This window comes from Rattus norvegicus, chromosome 8 (assembly GCF_021556685.1).
Source record: "Rattus norvegicus strain SHRSP/BbbUtx chromosome 8, alternate assembly SHRSP_T2T, whole genome shotgun sequence".
In the NCBI taxonomy this organism is placed as follows: Eukaryota; Metazoa; Chordata; class Mammalia; order Rodentia; family Muridae; genus Rattus; species Rattus norvegicus.
In genome coordinates, this window is record NC_141541.1 from 37,366,276 (window position 1) to 37,388,049 (window position 21,774).

Genomic DNA, 21,774 nt, shown 5'->3' on the forward strand with positions numbered 1-21,774 from the left:
ATGTTTTACATTTAATTTTGCTTTATATGTAATTTTCTTACACAACTTTAAATTTTCATTTTTATTTTATGCGCATGGGTGTTTTGATTGAATGCATTTCTATGCACCATGTGAGTGCCTAGTACCCAAGAAGGCCAGAAGGAAGGGGCATTGGATCCCCTGACACTGGAATTACAGATGGTTATGCGGGGTTCTGGGGGTGGGGCTGGAACTTGAACTCAGGTTCTTTGGAAGAGCAACAAGTGCTCTTAGCCACACAGCAATCCCTCTAGTCGCTCAGCTCTCCTACATTATGAGTTTGGTTTATTCTTTCCATTTTATTAAAGGATAAGCTAATGTTTATATTAAGGAGAAGACCTGAATTCCCATATGAGTAAGTGGCAGAGCCCGGGTTTCAGTTTGAATCCATTTGCCTTCAAGGAATAAGACTTTTAAATCTGTGAAATGTGGTTTTCCACATAGCAATTTTTGGTTTTCTCACACTGTATATTTTGTGACTCTAATAAAGCTAATAAGGAGGTGGCACAAATCTCCAAACAGTACAGGAAATAGTTCTTACTCAGCAACTTATGTCATCAAAACTCACCCCTACCAATTAACGACAAACGAAATGGATTTTATGGTATAGGTCCATCCCATTCCCCGCCCTTTACCAATGGCAGTAACCACCTATTCTATGACATTGGGCTGTCCTGTAAAAATATTCTTTTATGATGTTTTTATAGAGGGAGACAATGCTGGTAGAAAAAGCCCAGACTGTGTTAAGTCTGAGATGGTCAAATTTCTGCCCAGCTGTTCACTGTGAATATTTTTGAAGGTCATAAAAGCTGCTTCCCAAATATGTGAAGGTATGGATAGAAATAAATGAAGTCATAGTCTAGATAAGTTCCTCTCATTCCCTGAAAAGTTGGAGGGCAAAGTGTGTGGGGATGGACGGTAGGTTCTGGCTGGTAGACCGTTCCTGCATAGCTGGGATTAGGTGGTGTGACGTCATACTTACAACAGGGTTGAAATGTAGAGGTTTTTCTCTTAATCCGTGCCCCTTTCTCTTCACTGGCCACAGAGGCAGGGGCCTATCAACAGTTTTGAGGATCCTCGGATGACCTGCGGTTTCCAGTCCAGTTATCATCAGCAAAGACCTCTTTACCCACTCTGGGATGAGACAGCCACTCAGGAAGTCCCTACGGGCCTTGAACACTGCGGTTCAGGTAGGAAGAGAAACAAATATTGTGGATGAGGAGAGAGTTGAAGGGCAAGGGAAATCTGCTGAGAGCCATGTTCTCTGAAATAGCACCCCCATGGGGTGCACCCCCGCAATACGCCATTGTTCCCTCATGGAAAGCCCCGTGTCTGTGCCTCAGTAACTTTGTGCTACTATAATGTCCAGCAGGAAGGTGAGGCTCTCCCAGTGGGCCCAAGAAGGGCTGCCTCCGGTCTCAGTGGTGTCAACGGTTGGTTTCTCATCATCGTTGAGAACTGGGGAAACAGAGGCCTGTGCATTAGCCACCCTCCCGAATGGAACTTCTTTCCTTTGTCCTGGATCTCCTTTCATTCTCCACTGTCATCTGTGCTCTCTCCTACACCCCTTCCCCATCCCCGTGCCAGCCCCCACTCTTCCTCCTTCCTGACTAGCTGGCTACAAGGCCACCCTCTCCTGAGCTGGGATGAGACTCCCCAGGGGCCCTGAGTGTCTGCCTGAGGACCAACCAGAGCCCCCAGTTACCTGAGTTCTGTTGTTCTGTCTTAGGGACTCACTTCCATTTCGGTTGAATCCCATTAGGTTTTGTTTACTTAGTAGTGTTTGAAGAAAATACTAAACGTAACACTTGGGTTTGGGACTACTGTGAAATTCAGTTGTCCTTGACACCATGCTATAATGACGTATATAAAATGTAATGTATGTGATGCGTCTGTAAATATGTGACATACAGATGACAATAAGCAAAACTACTCCAAACCTGTCCAAATTTTCTGCCCGGTCAAATTCTTAGCATGAGAAATGCCATTGCTCCGACATATCGGAATGTGCCATTCACAAGAATTACACAGGAGAAACCGAATGGACTTGGGGGTAATTTCTGGGAACTAAGTGGAATGCTTTGTTGTGATCGTTCAGTGTCCTTCTGACTTATGGCAAGTGGCCTGTGAAATAGCGGGGGAAAATCAAACAAACATGTACTTTGTAGCCCACGCTTCACCCCACAGCAGATACAAAGCACACTGCTTCTTCCTGCATGGGTGTGCTCTAGTGGGTAGGGCAGGGTAAGAGGTTCTTCGCAGGTCCTGGGACAGCCTGGCATCAATCATCTGCCGAGGAAGTAACATCTATGCCATCGTCTCCTTTGTGGTACCTTCGTCCCTTCAAGGGTTAAAAACAGTCCGAAGCATAATCACGCACATTTCAGCTGCGTGTCCATCGCACTCAGAGGGTGATGGGTTTGGGAGGGTGATGTGTCTCTACAGTGGTTAGACTTCAAGACTGGAGATGTGAGGATATGAAACGATCGAGCCATTAAAACTGTGAACAAACGAGATCCCATCTATATAAGCAGAGGACCCGTGTAGTCATGCCTAGGTTTGTGCCATTCTGGAATACCATCAGTGCCACAAGCCTTAGGGTGCAACTCTGATGACACCTCCTCTTGTTACAAGTTGAATCTCATTTGTATTCGAATGTCTCCTCATACTTGCCCATAAACCCAAGGTGAGAATGTTTTTCTTCCTAACAGACATAGCCTTTCTTTCTTAAATTTATTTTTGATTCTTTACATCAGTTAATTTATTTGTTCACTTTACATCCTGATCATAGCCTTCCCTCCTCCCGGTTCCCCCCTCACATATGCCCTCCCTCCATTCCCACCTTCCCTTCACCTCTGAGGTGAGGGGTGGGGAGAGCAGATCTCTAGGTTGTACCATAGAGCTGGGATGGGGGAGGTCCCAGGGAGTCTATGGGGGTGACTATTTGTGACTTCTAGTAGTGGGGAATATAGATACTGAAGTACCAACCCACCCCCAAACCTTCAACCCACAAGTAGTGCAGGGACAAACATGGAGCAAAAACTGAGGGAATGGCCAACCACTGAGTGGCCCAACTTTCCATGGGTAAAAGCCTTTCTCTTTCGTAACTGAAGGGTCCATCATTGCAAGCAGGGGTGATAATCTTATTGTTCTTCTTGCCAAAACTCTGAAAAGTTAAAATGTTTTGACTTCAGAGCCAGGGAGAGTTGCTGTGAAATACATGAACCACAAAACAACTCACGATGTTCTTAGCTTTAGGATGTAAAGATCCACTGTAAGCCATTTGATGGAGTACCCTTTCCCATAGCTTATGGTTCCAAGACAGAAGCTCGGGTTGCCTAGACTTGTGGCTTTGGGGTAGGAATAATAACTATCCTTAGAATGGCCTGATATGCCAGCCACTGCAGTTCGAATGATAGGCTGCTTCCCTGGGGTCTGGCTCCCTACCAGTTGGTGGGAATCTGTTTGCAAATAGAAGGAACAGCTCCCGCTTCCCCAGGCTCCCTCTGATGGAAAGATCTGGCAAGAACCTTGAGCCTCTCCCCTGTCTGTCCTTTGCCTTGTGAGCTGTCCAGATGTAGGAGCTGCAGGAACTCTTTCTGGGCTGTGGTCCAGTTCTCCTCAGTGATGGGTCGCCCTTTGGAAGGCTATTGTAGGTTTTTTAAGGAGGAAGATGAAGATGTAGATGAATGAATGATTTCTCCAGCTGTGGCACATTTTTTTGTGGAAATATGCTGAATTAAAGAAAGGGAGAAAAAAATACTCCAGTTTTGTTTTTTTTTCCCTGTCCCATCTTCTTTCATCCTATTTATAACTTCAGTTTCCTTCCCCTCCTCCGACTCAGGGCTACTTCCCACCCCTGCTCTGCCTCACGTCTGTGCTCTCAGAAAGGATGAATGGACTTCTTTTCCAAGGATTACACATCTGCCAGTGACTGGAATACTGACAGGAGGGGCCAACCATGAACGCCACGCTCCCCCCATAGTGGCCTTCATCAGAGTATTGTTCCCATTCATTTACGGAGGGAGAGACTGAGGAGGAGAACAGGAATGGAAGAAGGGAGGCCAAGAAAATAAAGCTAAGGCTTAAATAGTGAAAGCCCAGCCAACAGGGGAAGGGAGACTCAGGAACTAGGAAAGCTAAGAGGAACAGAGGAGGAACGTTGAGATGTGTAGAACTGACAGAAAATGGAGATGGGTGCTTGTAGAGGTAGAGATGGTGTTGGGAAAAGACGATGAAGGATGAGTGACAATGGGACAAAGAAGCAGGGAGCCCGGAAAATGACAAGGGCCGGAAGAGAGGAGAAATGGCGTGAAAGAGAAAAACACGCCATTCTGAGGACGTTCACTACAGCTAAAAAGGGAAGTCACATTTGCATGCAATTGCCTGTGCAGCTGTACATTGCTCCACAGCGATCTTGCAGTCATCATTTTCTTTCATTTTTACCTCCTCCTCCCTCCCGATGGCCCCCTCCTTGCTATCAGCCCAGAGCCATTATGGAGAGCCAATAGGGGCCGAGGGCTGGTGTTCTGCATGAATGAATGGGCCCTTTCTGTTTCAGCTTCTCGTCATCCTTCTGTCAGGGAATCTTGTGAATCAATGGAGCGCCTTACACAAGCCAGGGCTGTAATGTCTGTTACTGTTTATAGTCTGCCTGGAGTGTAGCCCACTGACCCTGCCTCTTTTCTGTTCCTTTCCTCTCCTCTGTCCCTCAACTTCAGCACCTCTCCATCGTCACCATAACAAGAATGATTGTGCATGTCAGGTTTCTGCTCCCTGTCTCTAAAATGTTGCTGTCGTGAGGCGTTAGAGCTAGTTCCTGCCCGCCCTGTAGAGAAGCGACAGGGCTGATACAAGCCATTCTCAGATAAAACAGGAAGTCTGGAAATGGAACCCGCTCCTGCCTAGAGTCAGGCAAAGCTTGTCTTCTACTGGGAATCAGAAGTCAGAAACCAGAGGCCCCACTCCACATGGAGACAACATGACCACAGTTTAGCCATAGCTGCCAGCGTCCACATGTGATCTCAGCCTCCTGCTTAGGGTCATCGTGACTGATGATCAAAGCCTGTATCAGAAAACACAGTGCTCTGGTCTCCTTCCAGAAGGGCATCTTTTTTTTTTTTCTCTTGGTCTTCATTTCAGGTGGTATTTTTCAAGTGCCGGGATGGATTGGTTGAGTCATCTTGATTTTTAACAGTGGCATTTTGATCAATACACAACCATGTCAAATAACGGCTTAAGCTGGGAGGCAGAGCAAAGCCTCGGAGCATAGGGGAGAAAGAATTTCACTCTCATTGCTGCGCTCCTTCGTTTGACCTACCAGGCGTTGCTTTTCTCCTTGTGCGGTGCAGTTTGGTATATTTTGGTGTCTGAGTGTGGTAGAACCTTTATTTACTCCATACACAGAATCCTGCCACTTCCCAATGGTTTGGAAAAGAATGTAGAGATGGTCAAGAGTGAGGAACCCAGTATCTTAAAGGGGATTATTTGGGTTTGTAGTAGATCCTTGGGCAAGTTGATCACAATTCTTCAGTTTCTTCATATACCAGAGAGATTTTCAAAGCTTGTTCCCCAGGAAGTGGCCGGAGTGGCGGTAGCAGCAGTAGCCCAAGGAGGAGGTGGGGGAGGAGGAGAAGGAGGAGGGAAAGGAGGAGGAAGAGGAAGAAGAGAAGGAGGAGGAGGAAGAGAAAGAGGAGGAGAAGGAAAAAGAGGAGGAAGAAGAGGAGGAGGAGGAAAAGGAGGAGGCGGAGGAAGAGGAGGAGGGGAGGAGGAGGAAAAATTTAACTCTTGGTCTGGATTCATTGGACTAGAAACCCCAGAATTCGCTAAAGCACAGGCTTTAAGACTCTGCTCCAGAGTTAGGGTTGAGGAATATTTTCTTGTTTCTTTTTTTTTTCCCTAATACATTTCCAGGAGCTGCCCCTGTTACTGCTGCTAGAAGTCCAGAAATCACACTCTGAGAGCCACTCAGTTCATATCTGTGAAGCTTGAGGCATGTCCGCATACAGTAAACATGATGTGCATGCTTGCTGTTGTAAATCATTGCCCTCAAGTGCCTTTTGACTCATTGCTCTGTGAAGTACGTTTTGGAAATCCAAAAATGTCTAAGGGTTGAGTCAGAAAGTGACCCACTGATTGGTTGAACTCATTTGACCCCCGTAGTGGCACACGGTGGGCCCTAAAGACAGATGGGGAAAGAGAAGACACAGTCCTTGCCTGCGTGCAACTTTTTAAAAAAAGAAATTTGTGTGAGAGGGGAGTGTACACTTTTTGTGATAGAGCAAATGGTTTCCATATGAAATACTGCACTTATGTATGACACAGGCTTGGCAATATTAGGGGGTGACTTCGATTTCACTACTTAAAGTTTCTAAAGCAAATTTACTAATAGAATGGTGGAATTGAAGAATGTCTTTCCCAAATAAACTTTAGAAGTTCATGTGGGAGACATGTTGAGAGGCCAGGTTCATGGTCTCTCCTAGGGCTTTGTCATCTGGCCCAGCGGCTGGGAGGGATCAAACCTGGGCAGTGTTTGGAAAGGGCCATGGACAGCCAGGTGGGATGTGTCAGCGGGAAAGCAAGAGCCTCCAGTTTGGCTTTCAAGTGTTGAGAGTGTTGAAGACAGGCCAGCAAGGCTTCAATGGAGACTCACCTTGCCTGGAAATGTTTATGCTCACAGCAGGTTTGTTCTTACAGCTGACTGTGTCGGATGGCCATAGGGCTTAAAAACCCGAGTTTCAAACTCATCTGCTGCACGTCTTTCTTCAGGACACGTTTTTCTTTTCTGAGAACACTTTTTTTTTTTTTTTTTGCAAAAAGGTTCTTTGTTCTTCAAAACAATCCTAAGCCTGTGAACCTGTGAGTATCCTGGATGTTATAACGTTGGATATTACAATATTGGACTAATCTGTTCCAGACAGAATGCTTGGCTCTTTCTGTCAGAGAAGACTTACGGTAGTCTACAGTGAGTTGAATGAGGAGCCTCTCAGGGGCCCCCATTCTCAACATCTTATTGAATGTTCTTGCTTTCCCAACTCAATGTGGTACAGTCTAAACTTTGAAAAGGCAGTTCCTTATAACTAATCTGTTGTTGTTGTTATTATTATTATTATTATTATTATTATTATAGTATTTACTTATTTTTGAAACAGTCTATATGTAGTCCTGGCTGGCCTGGAACAGGCTATGTAGCCTAATTCTAGAGAATTGTCTTTTCTGTATAGGGTCTGACCACTAAGGGAGATGGGCAGCTTGGGTTCCTCTGACTCTGGTTTGGCAGCTATGCTATCTCAGAAAACGCTATCTACTACAGTCCTGTCTCAACGTTCATCTTTCACAGAAGACCAGGCCTAACTGCCCCTGGGAGGTCCCTAGAGGAAGGTTTCCAGGACACTTGAGGCTGAACAATCTTTTCACACACCTACCCCATTACATCTCTGAGGGCCTTTAAGTACATACTGGAATAAGAGGGCATAGGTAAGCCCAAATCCACTTACCACAGTCGATTCAATGTTTGCATTTACCCTGTGTTTTTTGGATATCAAGGTATCTGTGTACCTGAGCCTTTCTCTGCAAGGGAAGGTGGCCCCTCTGGCCAGCTGTGGGTGGCTGCTGCCTATAGACCAGGGTTCTACACCTCTTCTGTTAGTCTCCTGCCTCCTTGAAACTTTTGAGTGTGCGCTATTTAACATTCAGATTCCTTGAACCTTTTGTGTAAGGGTTTGACTCTAAATAGAACTGTGTCAGAGAGAGAGGCGGGGGGGGGGCACAAGAACACAGCATCATGCCCTGGCGTTTTTTAACAAGTTTCTTGGGTTTCCGGTCTTTAACAGGCAGGTCCCTACCCTTATTTTTGAGTTCTTACGTTGGTTCCATAGTATAAGACATAAAAGGTCATGTCCTATAGCAAATAAATGCCACCTTTCCCAAACAGCGCAGTCCAAGGATGGATTTAAAGGAGCCAGAGAAAGAAGCTGCCTGACTCTGATCTAATGACTCTTGACGACTTTCTCATTGCCGAAGGCACATCCTGCTCTCCCGCTCTCTTTTTCCTCCCCCTCCCTCTCCCCTCTCCCTATCACATCTAACACGTTTCTCACACTTGCCAACATTACGCGCACTATAACTCATTTCACCTGTAAAATGAGAGGGGCACCTGGGAAGAAGAGCTCAAGGCGGTTTGGGGTTGGGACTCACTGGAGAGCTGCAAGGGAAGGTGGAGGACCTTGGTTTGACTGTGTGAGAGAGAATGAATCCCTTCAGGTGCTGGAAGGAGACCCAGGTGCAGAAAGAGCCCGCCTCATCTCAGCAGGACAAGTACAGTGACAATCAGCACGCAAGCCTTCTGCAGACCCAACCACCTGATAGATAAATTCCTTGTTTCTCAAAAAGTCAAGGAAGTAACAGCATTGCACTGCAACTCCCAGGAGGCTCTGGAGAGTTGGGGGCAGGGGCGGGGGCGGGGAGGGGAGAGTTCTCTTCTTCAAACCGCAAATATTTAGTCCGAGTTGGGAAAAGGTCCCCGGGGGCACCAAGTTCTTATTGGATTCTAGAAGTTTGACCCCCTCTTCTGGAACAGGGGCGGGGGCGGGGTGGCCACAGTTGGCTGGCGTCGCCTGCTCGGCTCCTCTGGGCTCCCGCGGGCCGGCTGTTAGCCGGCGCTGCGGATCTCTGTGAATGGAAATGGTCGGGTGGGTGGATGATGTGAGAGGGCTGGAGCTGAGCTGAGTTGAGAGGGGGTGTGAGAGCCGAGGGGGTGGGGACGGCGGGGCAGGGACAGCCTGTGGTGCTCACGTCTGGCCGGGAGAGACTCTTGGCCTCCAGATGTTCAGTGTGTTTATAGCCGCCAGAGTAAGAGACCAGCTCCCTCGTTAAGAAGTTGCTTTCTTGAGCTGCAGCTTCTGCAGCTGGAGGCTGCGCCCTCCCTTCCCCCAGGCTGGTCCCTCACCCCGACCCCGCCTTCCTCCTCTGCAATCCTCCCAAAATACACGAGCACACAAAAAGAAAAACACCAGCAGATTTTTTATTTCAGAGAGTAAACACTTGGGCCGTGGGGGTCTGGAGGTTATGGGAAAAGAGGAAACCATCCAGCTAATCGGGCAGCACACACTTCCCCCGCTGAAATAAAACAGAAATCTTTGCTCCGCAGGGCTGCCGGGTTAACCCCGGCACTGCCAGCCAGGCAGTGCCCCAGCCGCCTGCCCCAAGTGGGGCTTGCAACTGCTGACTCTGGGAGGGGAGAGGCCTGGCCTGCCTAACCTGCCTGCTGTCCCCTTGGTTTGTGGTGGCACATCTGCTTAAGAAATAGACGGTTGGAACAGATGAGATTCTGAACTTAGATTTGGATTGTAAGAGGCTGGGGGTGGAGGTTGGGGGTTAAGCGAGGGCACCACTCCCTGCCGGCAGAGTCCTTGCTGTTAGGAAAGCTGCTCCTTTGCCTGCCTCCCTCCCTCCATCCCTCCTTTTCTCCCCTCTCCTACCTTCTCTCCATTTCTCTCCCTTTCAGTTCTCTGGTTCTAGTCTTTTCCCTACTTCAGAGTCTATCTTCTTTCATTTGGTCCCTAGCTGCTTGTCCAGAGACTGTAAATACCCCATGGGGCAGAAGTCAGGGGTCAAACAGGAGGCCTAATTGCACTATGGGAGAGAGCACCTCTCCCTGATGTGTGGGCAGCCTTCGGCCCCCAGAACTTGCCCCTGTGCATGGCCTCTGCCTTTCAGTTCAGACCCTGCCCTATCTCACTGTCTGGAGGGCTGGCTCTCTCTTCTCTGCATCACTGCGTGTTTTTATAGGGATTGGCCTTCCTATTCCTGAAAAAAATCGTATTAAGACTTACATGTGGCCTTTGTGGACTCTTGCCTCTAAATAAGACAAATTTCCACAACCTCCACTCATCCTTTCAGGTGGGATTTAAACCTCAGCCTCCAAAGCAGACAACTGGCTTTGCAAGTCGGGACCCCTTCCTTGAAGACCTTGTCAGATGGTGCTTGGGAAACAGAAACATCCATGATTTAAACAGCTATAGAACCAGGTCCTAACTTCCCAGGTCTTTTACTGGATCTCCTGCAACCCTGAAGACCTTCTACCAAGTCTTAGACCTGCTTTCACAGGTTTTTTTTTTTTTGGGGGGGGGGTCAGAAATGAGTTTTATTACACGCAAGAATTTCGCGTTCTCCTGCTTCTCAGCACGGCCTGGACCTGCAGAGGAGTTAGGATCTTTTAAAGTAAGGGGAAGAGGTTCCATTGTGCCCCACAGAAGCAGATAGGTATATCTTGTTTTACAGCACTGAATTTGCTGCTGTCAACTTCCTTCCTCCAAATCCCTTCCACTGCTCTCTGGCCGATCCCCAGAGATTGCATTTAAATCTGGAAGCTGTTTCCATCCCATTGTCTTGGAGATAAGAATCATGGCCATGCCCAGTGTCCAGACACATCTTTCTGCTTTATTTTGTGCTACACAGGATATATCTTGAGTCAGCTTCTCTACTCTCTAGTGGGTCATAGATTGAGCTCACCACCTTCCCCTTATACAGTGGGAGAAAGTGCAGTGGCAGTAATGTCTAGATCATTCTCCCCACTCTGTCAGAATATATAGCAGCAACAGTGTCAGGAGATCTGTTGGGTGTGACACAATCCCAGTCCACTGCCTCTGCCTAGACACCATCTCCTGGAGTCCTAGCCCTCATGTCTGATCTCTGGCTTTTCTTGAAGGCGCTGACCAGGGGCTCTTGCTACAAGTTCACTTAGACAACTGGTAGTTTGCAGACCTCTCCACTCTAGAGAGAGATTACCCTACATGGAGTCTAGATTACTCTACCGGGACCCTACTACTTCAACCTCTTAATTCTTGTTTTAGGGTTCGCAACTTTCATTGATATGTTAGATAGATGTTCCTAGTGGAACAAGACTTACGACTGGTTGATGATCCTAGGCCAAATATTAGACTTTGATAATGAAAGTGGGCGGCTGCATCTGGAATCAGATATGCCTGTCGACTGTTCTGGAGAGCCCAAGGGAGAGTAAGGAGAGCAAAAAGGATGCTTCATTACTTCAAATGGACCTGGTGAATGTAGGCCTTTCATCATCCCCTCGCCCCTTTAACAGAAAATGCAGACTTTTAAGTTTTCCTGAACAATAAAACCACTAGAGTCTGTTCGACCCATGACTTTTGACACGGTTTCAGATTGTCCTGGCAGATTCCTGGACTTATTTGCTTCTTGATTAAACCTATCAGATATGCCAATCCCTTCCTCTTCTCTGGTAAAATGAGTCGGAATAATATCACTCCAGAGAATGCCTTTGCCAGAGCTGTGTGAGAGGGAGTTGCTGGGCCTTTGCCAGAGCTGTGTGAGAGGGAGTTGCTGGTCTTTATACCTCCAGGGTCTTGAGGTTCAGGCACATATGGCGTTTGCTTTGCCGGGCTCCTAGGAAGATATTATTCCAGTTGAACATGGATGAAAACTTGAACTGTAGTTCTAAGATGGGAAGAAGAAGAGAAGGAGGGAAGAAGAAACTGTAGGAAGGGAGAGAGAGAGAGAGAGAGAGAGAGAGAAAGAGAGAGAGAGAGGAAGGAGGAGGAGGGAGGGGGAGAAAGAGAGAGAGAGAGAGAGAGAGAGAGAGAGAGAGAGAGAGAGAGAGAGAGAGGTTAAGCTGAATTTGCTTACTCTACGGTCCATTCTCTCAATCACTGTATAAATTTTATGTGCCCTGATAGTTTCTACATTCACTCTTCACTGTCACCTCCTTCTCGGTGACTTGTGTCCCTATCCTGCCAAGATAAAACAATGCAAGCTTGCTTTCCTACAAACCAGAGACACACGAAAACCTCAGAGATGGAGCAGCGAAATGAGCCACTGTCCCCGATTATTTCTGGATCTCCACTTGGGTTTTCTTCTTCCCCAACATTGGTTACTTGAGGGCATGGATAAACCCAGCAATTTGCAAGGCTTGTGTGGAGAATGGGTTTCCCTTTGCTGCGACTCTGCTGGGGTCAAGAGGATTTTCTTCCTTTTCACCTAAGTACCCAGTTCCATTTGCTTCTCTCTCCCTGGACTCTCCCTCAGCCCGGCTAGCCCCAGCACAGCTTTCTGAGCAGAGTCCTGGAAGAAGACTAAAGTATACAAAGTTTCTGAAAGGTTATACCCTTGAAGCCATCCACAGTGTCCGTAGCACGTGCTGAAGTTTACACAGAATGTTCAGACCTGAATAAAGAGCCTAATTGTGGGGAAGCTGCTTTTCAGCACACAGGATGGGCCGTTCCCTGTGGGTTTTACTATCAAAAGGCTTTTAAAAGTGCAGTGTAGCCATTGTTGAATATTTCACAATGAATTAAATACCATTTCTCTCCTTGCAGCTGTTCCCCGTGAGTGAGCGTAGTGATTTTTTTTTCTGCCTCTCCTCCTGGCAGAAGATGTCTGCTGTATAAATGCAAACACTGGGCTAATGAGATTATTTGTGTGTGAATTCTTTAGGAAAAGCATTTCTTTATTTTAAACTCAATGTGATGGAGGGCTGCGGCTCTGGAGCTGGGAGCTGGAGTGAGCTGAAGAATAGAATTGATAGTCTGAGAGCAGAGCTGGGGGAAGGCAGAGAGAAGGGCTGGGCTCCGGCTTGCACACTCCCCTCATTCCCCAGGGCTGCCTACAGCTCTCAGTCTTACAGGGGCGGTGATGGAGGAGGGGAATTCCGTTTTTTTTCCCACTCAGTAAACAATTGCTTTCCCATCTGCTCTTTCATAACTCCTTTCTGACTTACAGGTTTTAAGATGGAAAATTTTTGTTTTGCTCTCTATTTTTTCTTACCTAAAGGAGTCCCCCCCCCCTTTTTTTTAAATAAAATACACGGGTAAGGAGAAAGGCCATTCTTAGGTTTTTAGCATCTAGTATGCATTCTACAATGAGGGCATGTTCAGCCTTAGTGTCTGGAGCCGTCTAAGCTGTACCCACTGCTGTGCCTTGGATGGGATTTCTGAGTGTTCACGAAGTTCCACGGACTAGAACCTGGGCCCCTTCTGGGACGCTGAGACTTATAGAGGCTTATAGAGGGCTCTAGAGTGAAGTCATTAGATCTTTACCAGGAATTGTGCTGTTCTCAGGGGAGTGCTGGAACTCCTGAAAAGTCCCTCTGAATGGAGAACAGCTCCCTGGATTCCTTTTTCTGTCTTGTCACATGAGACTCCTCCCAGCTGTTTCATCATTCCCTGTGAGGACCTCACCAGACCAGAGTAGATACTGGTGATTGCCCTGCCTGCTTTTGAACTGGGTACTCAATAAGCCTCTTTCTTTCCTTTACTACTTAGCTTTTGGGGGTATTTCGTTACAGAACAATACAGAATAAGATGTTAAATATTTACAGATCTTCCCTTGTGTAACTTTTACCTAAAATTTTTTTTATAAAACTTTATTTTTTTTTACAAAAATTGAGCTCAAGTATTCAATAAACTGGAACTAAATAATATCAATTAAATTTGAAGATGAGCATAAAATTAACTCTCCTTAAAAACAGCATCAGGAAAAGATGATGTTAAATGGAGGGAAAAATTTAAATGTTAGGAAGATAGCAGACTTTGAAATTATTAAAGGGGTTTGTGAGCTTCTTCCTCTCAAATACCTTTTAAGATTTTTGTTTTTCCTTTTGCTCTTACTCTTCTTGCTCCCTTCCTCTCTTCCCTCTCTGTCCCTTCTCTCCCCATTCCCTTCCTCCTCTCTCTCCATATGTTCATGGCTGTCTCTACTCCTCCTCCTCCTCCTCCTCCTCCTCCTCCTTCTTCTTCTTCTTCTCTCTCTCTCTCTCTCTCTCTCTCTCTCTCTCTCTCTCTCTCTCTCTCTTCCTCTGACTTTCTCTGTCTCTACTATCCCCTCAACTCCCCTTGCCATGCCCTGTATAAACTCTATTCTATACTAAAAAAAATTACTGTTTTCCAGAAGGAGTTGAAATAAGTTTTTACTATTATCTATCTGGTTCTATTTTGTAAGATGTGAATTTTAAAACCTTGATGGGGGGTTTTGGGAAACTGAGGCACAAAGAGCAGATCAAACACAAAGGAAAGTCACTTATTACTTATCACTGATCACTTACTACTTGTCAAGCAACAAGGAAAGTCACTTATTACTGTTCTTCAGTTGCTTCCAAGGTGAAAAGGAAACACAGGCTGGTTGTGTTGGTTTTAAGAGTGTAGGGCAAAAAGGGTGTGCAACGAACTTCCGCATCTTTCCCATCATTGGTCATTCATTCCTTTAATGCCTTCCAAGCGGGGAAACCCAGTGTCCATGGAAGAGTGGGCAGATGGAAAATGCCACCTTTGCTGTCTCTTTAACTCAAGTAGAAGTTTTGAAGGAGAGAGTCGGGAGAACCTGTTCTGGTTGGTTGTTTCTAACCCAATCCATGTTCTCTGCCTGGCCTATTAGATTTCCCATCCACATGTAGCCTGTGTGCTTTACTTTTTAAAATAGCCACTTGTGAATACAGTGTACCTCTTTGAAGATGATTTACAAATCAAAGAAGAGTAAGAAAGTCGATCCAGTCAAATCTTATGAGCTTTGACACATGGACGTGTTTCCCTGAGTTTTTCTGTGAGAACCTGGGTGACACATGGACCCCTGGGTGACAGCTAATCTTACAGTATGTTCCCTGTTTCTGTGGCCTAATTTTCAATCTGCTAGTTTCGCTTGGTGAGCGCATCATTACCAGGTTAGAAAATTGGCACTTTAATGACTCCATCCTATCTAAATCTGTTCATCAGGTGTGGCTTTTTTTTGTTTGTTTGTTTGTTTCTTTTGTGTAGAAAACTGGCTCAAAGTAGCTTCAGAAGGAATTTATTGACTTCTTCAGGGGCAGTCCAGTAGAAGAAGGAGGTGGGAGAATGCCTTCTTCTCCCATGTATTTACATGGATTTGCCCTGAGGTGCTGGGGCTAGAGAGCAAAGTGACTCTCTTGGAAGACCTCAAGGTCTTGACATGACCTGATAGAGAACATGGGCATGCTGGGTAATGTCACATGAGCACTAGGGAGGAGGGAATGTTTATGCTACAGAAGGGAGACCAGCGCATGGTGTAACTCTTCAGGTGGCCTCCAAGTGAAGTGGGAGTGGGGGTCCAGCCAGACTGACTGTGGTGCAGCCACCTCTCCAAACTTGGACAGTCTGACTCACAAAGGGCTTGTTTTACTGGTGTTTAGAATAGTGGTCACCGAGGCTCTGCTTTATGTATCCTAGATCATTGTTATTCTTTTCTCCCTACCCAGTGTTAATTTTCACCTCCCTGGCCCCCTTGGCCCTCTGGCCTACCTTCAGGGATGTGCTCGGTCTCCCAACCCCCCACCTCCTGCCTCCCAACCTGAATGAGATAGTCCACTCCCGGGTCTGCTGCTCCTCACTTCATTAGTGTTCCTGGTGTTTATAAAGCCAGAAGATAATATTTTTAGGTTCCATTTGGAGTTCCCCAGGCAGCCTCTCTCTAGGCCACTTAGGAAGTTTAGAAGGTCACGGAAATGTTAGACTTTTTTTTTCCACTGAACTTTGGTTAAGTAAATGGTCTTAAGATGATGTTCATAGACCCCACTGGGAAGATTTTTCTAGATGATGAGAAATCCATTCTCTTTTTATTTCTCTTGTCTTCCCCTCTGGAAAACTGAAGTTGTTTTGGTTTTCTCTAAGTAATCAATTAAGACAAGCTTGCATGCATGCACGCACACACGCACGTGCGTGCGCAGTAAGCTTATTTACATATACGTTGTTATATAACAAATGCCTCCTTTAAAATGCATGTTTTTTTTTGTGGGGAGGGCAAACCTAAAGCAAACTTTATGAAATATTAAATACTAACCAAGGGATAGACTTTGTTCTGGACTATTCCCTGGAATTTCCCAGCTGGGACAGCCCCAAGACACATGTTGCCTATAGGCCACCATACTTTCCCATGAGGCTTTGTTATATGCAAAATACATGTTTTAAGAATATTTTTTAGTACAGCTATAGTTGAGTGTAACCGACATCAGGATTGAAGTTTAGAACACTTAGTGCTTTTAAAAAGACATCTGAAGGGGTTAACATCCCATGTTCCTCATCTTTTCGAGTCTTGGCCAGTCATTGCTGCTTTCATGACCGTTTTTGTGAATCTAACTACAATCTATAAATGGAGGACTGCACTACGTGGCCCTTTGTGACTGGCTTCTTTCCCTTAACATGATGTCCTCGAGGCTTATCCATGTTATAGAGTATATTTTATTCCTTTCTACTCATTCACATTTCTACTAGATGGCTGTGCCACACTATTTTTTTTTATTTTAATTTTTTTTTGCCCAACCTTTGATGGACATTTGGGTAGTTTCCACTTTGTGGCTACTATAAATAATACTACTGTGAACGTTCATATGCACATTTTTGCATGAACATGTTTTCATTTCTCTTGGGTATAGACCTGGGGTAGAATTTCTCAGTCATCTCTGTTTAACCATTTAGGGGATAGCCAGACGATCAGTTATATTGGCTGCCCACTTTTATACCATCGGGTATACAGGAGGATTCCACCTTCCCCGTATCCTCAACAATACTCATTTCTGTCTTTTGGCTTAGAGCCCTCACGGTGAATGGGAAGCAGTACTTCCTTGTGGGTTTGGTTGGCATTTCCTTAAGATGAATAACACGGAGCATATTTAAACGTGCCCGTTGGACGCTTGTACAATTTCTGTGGGGACTTGATCTATTCAAATCCTTGACCCACTTTTCCACTGGGTTGTCTTTTGGACTACTGAATTTTAGGAGTTCTGTGTAGAGTAGCCTTGAGGCAAATATCTCACCAGCAACATAATTTACAAGTGTCTCTTCCCACAATGTCAGCCAGGCTCTGTCTTTCCTGATGTTGCAACCTGTGGCACACAACAAAAAAGGATCTTGTTTTTGATGTAACCCAACTTATCTGTTTGTGTGTGCTGTGAAAGTTATACCGTTATGGACATTTGCTTATTTCAATTTTTCCCTGCAGATCTGTGCTAGTTTAGTTCCTCCCTTTAAGTCTCCGATTGTTTTGAATTGATTTCTGTGGGCCATGTGAAAATGAGAGATTTTATCTTTTAGGCACACACTTAATCTGTTCATCTCACACTATCATTTCCCCTTTGCCTGGCTATTCATGTGTGCACAGAGCTTTTAAATACATAGCCCACCTACGTCTATGAACTGCTCTTTTGATTTAGGACGTGAATTATTATTTGTCTTGAATGACCTGCAGACCGCTCTTTCTGATCAATAAATATTTTTAGGATTCGAGGATGCTTGAGTTCAAAACTGTGTGGATAGGTATGTTTGTGGGGATGTAGCCTGAAAAAAAAGGTACCATTTATGTTATTTACATCCAGCCAGATATAGTTAACATTAACATTTTACATATATCACCCTATTTGAATTTTACACTGAATCCTGGGAGTTATTTTTAATTTCACTTTACAGCTGAGTAAGTTGATCTTTATATAGCTAAAGTAATTCGTCAGGTTCTCCAGCAGGTCTCAGGCCAGCCTGAATCCATAGCCTAGTATTGAGGAATGGAGTATCATAGTAAACAGGGCAAGGCAGCAGGAAGTTGGTGGCGAGAGGGACTTGTGAAGAAGGCACAGTGTACAGCTCTAGCTTTGTATATGATCATCTATTTCCACATCTCTAAACAGGACCATTGGTGCTCTTGGCTCACCTCCTGTGAAACCCAAGCAAACAATATATCATTTCACCCCCCCCCCCCAGTATATTTGGAGTCAATGAAGCCAGAATACTTTTGAAGTATAATACCTCTGGTTGCTTTTTTCATGATTCAGCCAGTAAATCTTATTGGAGGCAATCTTAGGTATTTCATACAAACACATCGGCACTTCTTCAATTTCCTTGTTTGCTCATTGATGAATTTTAAAGGAAGTCACTGACAAACATCCTGGACCTACAAAGTTTGTCACAGGCAAGAGGTTTAATATGACTAATATATTTAATCTGGGCATTGAGAAGGAATAAAGAGTCTAAGGAAAGTCGAAGTGTCTCCTAGAATGAAGTTGTCCATGAGTAGTGGATGTGAACTTGCCCCCTAAATCCCTTCTCTGTGTTGTTCCTTTTTTAAAAAATAGTTTCTTTCTTGCAGACGGATTTGGTGGAAGAATTGGGATGCACAGCTTTAGAGCAGCGGTGGGACATCCCCCAGAATGTAGTATTGGTGTGTTTGCAGCTCCTTTCTGTCATTATCAAATTTCTCTTGGAGCACACTAACTACTGAATCTCTAAATGCCTGTAAAACAAGAACGAAACAATTAGGAACAGGGCTTTTTTTTTTTTTTTTTTTTTTGGCTGCTCCTCTTCCAGCGTTTTCCCGCCACAGCGTCACACAGCAGACCCCAAAGCTCTGATGCACACTTATTTCATGTCTGCGTCCACTCACCCCTAGTTCCTATGGGGAGACATCTGAGTCCTCCCTCTGCTTCTCTTAATCTGAAGCTGGGAGCTCTTGCCTCCCTTGGTTCACTCTTGAGCCCCGGCAGACATATCCTGTGGAACGTCACTGTACCCACCTCTCAAGGACAACTCCGTTTATTTCTAAGGGAGGATGGGTAGGGACTGTGGATTACCAATCTCATTGTTTGCCACCCTGAGCCTTCTTTTCTCCCCTATTTACTTTTTATTGGTGGGAAAATGATGACTCACTTGACTTGTGGTGTGAAATAGTACATATGGAGAGGCTGAGATGCTTCTCCTCTTGGCTATCTCGGAAATGCCATGCTGGAAAATCCATGCTAGAGCAGGCACAGTCCCTGTGACTTCAATCAAAGGAAAGGAGAGATGCCTATTTCTATTTAGTACTAAGGTTTGATCCATAAAGTCTTTAGAGTGATCAGAGTTGAAGATAGCATGAAATGAGTATTTCCTGGTTAGGGCTCCTGTTTAGAGAATTATATGGCTAGCTTCATCTGAAGCATTGCTTAAATAACCTGATAACTAAAATATATTGACAAGAACTGTCAGCACACTACCTCTTCTAGCAAATTCTGAGCACTTCTTCCTCCTAAGGAGAGCCTTCTTTTCTTAAGATTTATTTATTTATTCTATATAAGAACACTGTGTCTGTCTTCAGACACAGCAGAAGAAGGCATCAGATCTCATTACAGATGATTTATGAGCCGCCATGTGGTTGCTGGGATTTGAACTCAAGACCTCTGGAAGGGCAGTCAGTGTTCTTAACCACTGAGCCATCTCTCTGGCCCTTGTAGGTCTTGCCTTGTCTGATATGCCCTTTACCATTGCTGAAAACTTCAGCTATTTTCAGAAAACAGTTATTTCTAATGCACATAATTAAATGCCGACACCACAGTTATCCGATGTATTTGGTTCCTGTATCCAATGACTCTGATAGTACAGACTTGACGTATATATTCCTTCTGAACTTCTAAACCGTTTGACTAAATTTCATTGATTATAGGCACATATTATTTTGTTTTCATTAATACAATGGTACATGTACACTCATTTATAATTCTTCTTTTTCAACCATGCTTTCTGTTTATCTTTGCTGTCAACAGTTTGTATCTCGCAGACTACTTGATACATCTCTGATACATTAGGAGGTTTGATTTTCCCAGGCTCAATACCCAGTGGCTGTTTTCATGCCTAACTCCAGGAGACAAATCTATAGGCAGATGTAGATGTCTTTGTCTTATTCATGGTCCTGTTTTCAACGTGTTTAAGAGGTCTTGGATTAGTTTTCCTTAAGGCACCCTTTGAGAGGGGAAGATAGAGGGCAGTAATAAAAGATCCCATTGCCAGACAGACACTGATCTCAAGCTTCCAATCCATTGTGATCATTACAAAGTAGGCACTCCGTTTAGTACCCAGGGAAGCTTGCCAGGATAAAGGATTGCAGAGCAAATGGTGGTGTTTTCCCCCTTAGTCTAGGGTCCAATGTTATAAGCTTATTTATTATCATCATCATCATCATCATCATCATCATCATCATCATCATCACCATTATATCATTATTTACTCTCCAAGTGCTTATGGTTGTCTATATAGAATGTATAGAACTCTATGGAACATGTTAGAAAGCATTTAGTTTTAGAAGCTCTGATGCTAGGGAGAAAGCAAAGAAAAGGGCCATGCATGCCGTTATGTATGGTCCCAGAGGCATACAAGGACCTCCCAGACAGTGACTTCTGCTGCAAAGCTTATGTGTTATAGGTGAGACTACTTTAATTACTGAGGCTGCTTTTGAATTTTGGGGATTTGACAGTTCAGAAATCTACCTTATGTCTTGTCTGCTACTGAGTTTGAACCCCATAACTATTTCTTGAGAGACATACAGCATATAGCTTTATAAAACAGTCACCTGCTCACTTGTGTGGAACATCTAAGAAGATTGACAGGTAGTCTTCCTTCCCTCCCCTTTCTCCCTTCCTCTTCTCTCCCCCTCCTCCTTGTCCCACTCCTCTGTCTCTTCCCCCTTCTCCTTCCATTTTGAGACATTGTCTTACACCATAGATTACACTGGCCTTGCTATTTCTGTCTCTTGTCTCTTGCCTTATTTAGTGCCTATGCGTGGGGAGGGTACATATGTGCCACAGTGAGAAGGTTGAGGACAGCTTGTGGGAGTTGGTTCTGTCCTTTAACTGTGTGGGACCTGGAAATCAAACTCAGGTCATATGGCTTGGCAGCAAGTACCTTTAGTGATTAAGCCATCTCACTGACACTGTCATTAACCTCTTGACAATCCTTACTTACCTCAGTCTCCCAACTGTTGGAAGGAAAGTTTTTTTTTTCCCTCTTCTGAGTCTAAGAAAGCAAGAAGGAAGATTTAAGTCCAGAAACTGGCATGAAACAATTCAGTTCTAGGGCTACATGACTATCCTAGTCTCCTTCCAAGAGAGGGGAGCAGAGAGGGAGGACACACACACACACACACACACACACACACACACACACACAGAAAGAGAGAGAATGAATGAATGAATGAATGAATGAATGAGTTCTGACAATTTCAAGTAGGGATACCATGGTGTAAAATATTAGTCCTCTTTCTAAGCATAAAGACCAACTGTTGTAATGTTGAATTAATAGTAGACTAACCACCTCAGACCATATGCAAAAAAAAATAGTTCCATCATCCATCTACCCATCTATCTATTCACCCACCTACTCACCCACCTACACACCCACTCATTAGTCTATCCATCCATCCATCCATCCATCCATCCATCCATCCATCTGTCCATCCATCCATCCATCCATCCATCCATCCATCCATCCATCCATCCATCCATCAATCCGTCCATGCATCCATGCATCCATTCATCTATTGGATTATCTTCAATAATCTAACAATTACTCCATCAGAAACCTGCATGTACACACTTGGAGGCTGCTTGTCTTCAGAGCCCAGCATAGGAAGCAACTGATTTCAGTAAGGAAGACTTAGAAATCAAATCCGGAAGGAAATGTTTGCTGCTCAATCTAGTTAGCACAGTGGGGAAGCTAGACTAAAACTTCTAAAAGTACATAAAAGCATATAATCCTAGATTCCAAAAAGTTCAGAGTTGGTAGCTAGAGAGCAAGGGCCCTCTGTGAGAAGGAGGGAGAAATGAGATTGAAAGGAAAATGGGACCACATTTGAGCCTTCACTTGGATCTTAGCTTTCTGGCAGTAGAGAATCTTAGAGTGCTGCATTTGTTTCTACATATGCTTAACAAGAGCTGGTGGCAATATTTCTTTGTATCCCAGCTCTCCTGAGTAAGGACTGCCT

The 21,774-nt window shown here is 44.8% G+C and overlaps 1 protein-coding gene across 3 annotated transcripts in view; it reads left to right on the forward strand.

Annotated features, from left to right (window-relative positions):
• The window catches only part of Ets1 (ETS proto-oncogene 1, transcription factor), a 121,753-nt gene that overhangs the window by 26,581 nt on the left and 73,398 nt on the right, over positions 1-21,774 (forward strand). For all 3 annotated transcript variants that reach the window (XM_087560404.1, XM_087560406.1, XM_087560405.1), the window contains exon 3: positions 1,064-1,208. In XM_087560404.1, the coding sequence (XP_087416530.1) occupies positions 1,064-1,208 (145 nt within the window). The remainder of the gene's footprint in view (positions 1-1,063; positions 1,209-21,774) is intronic.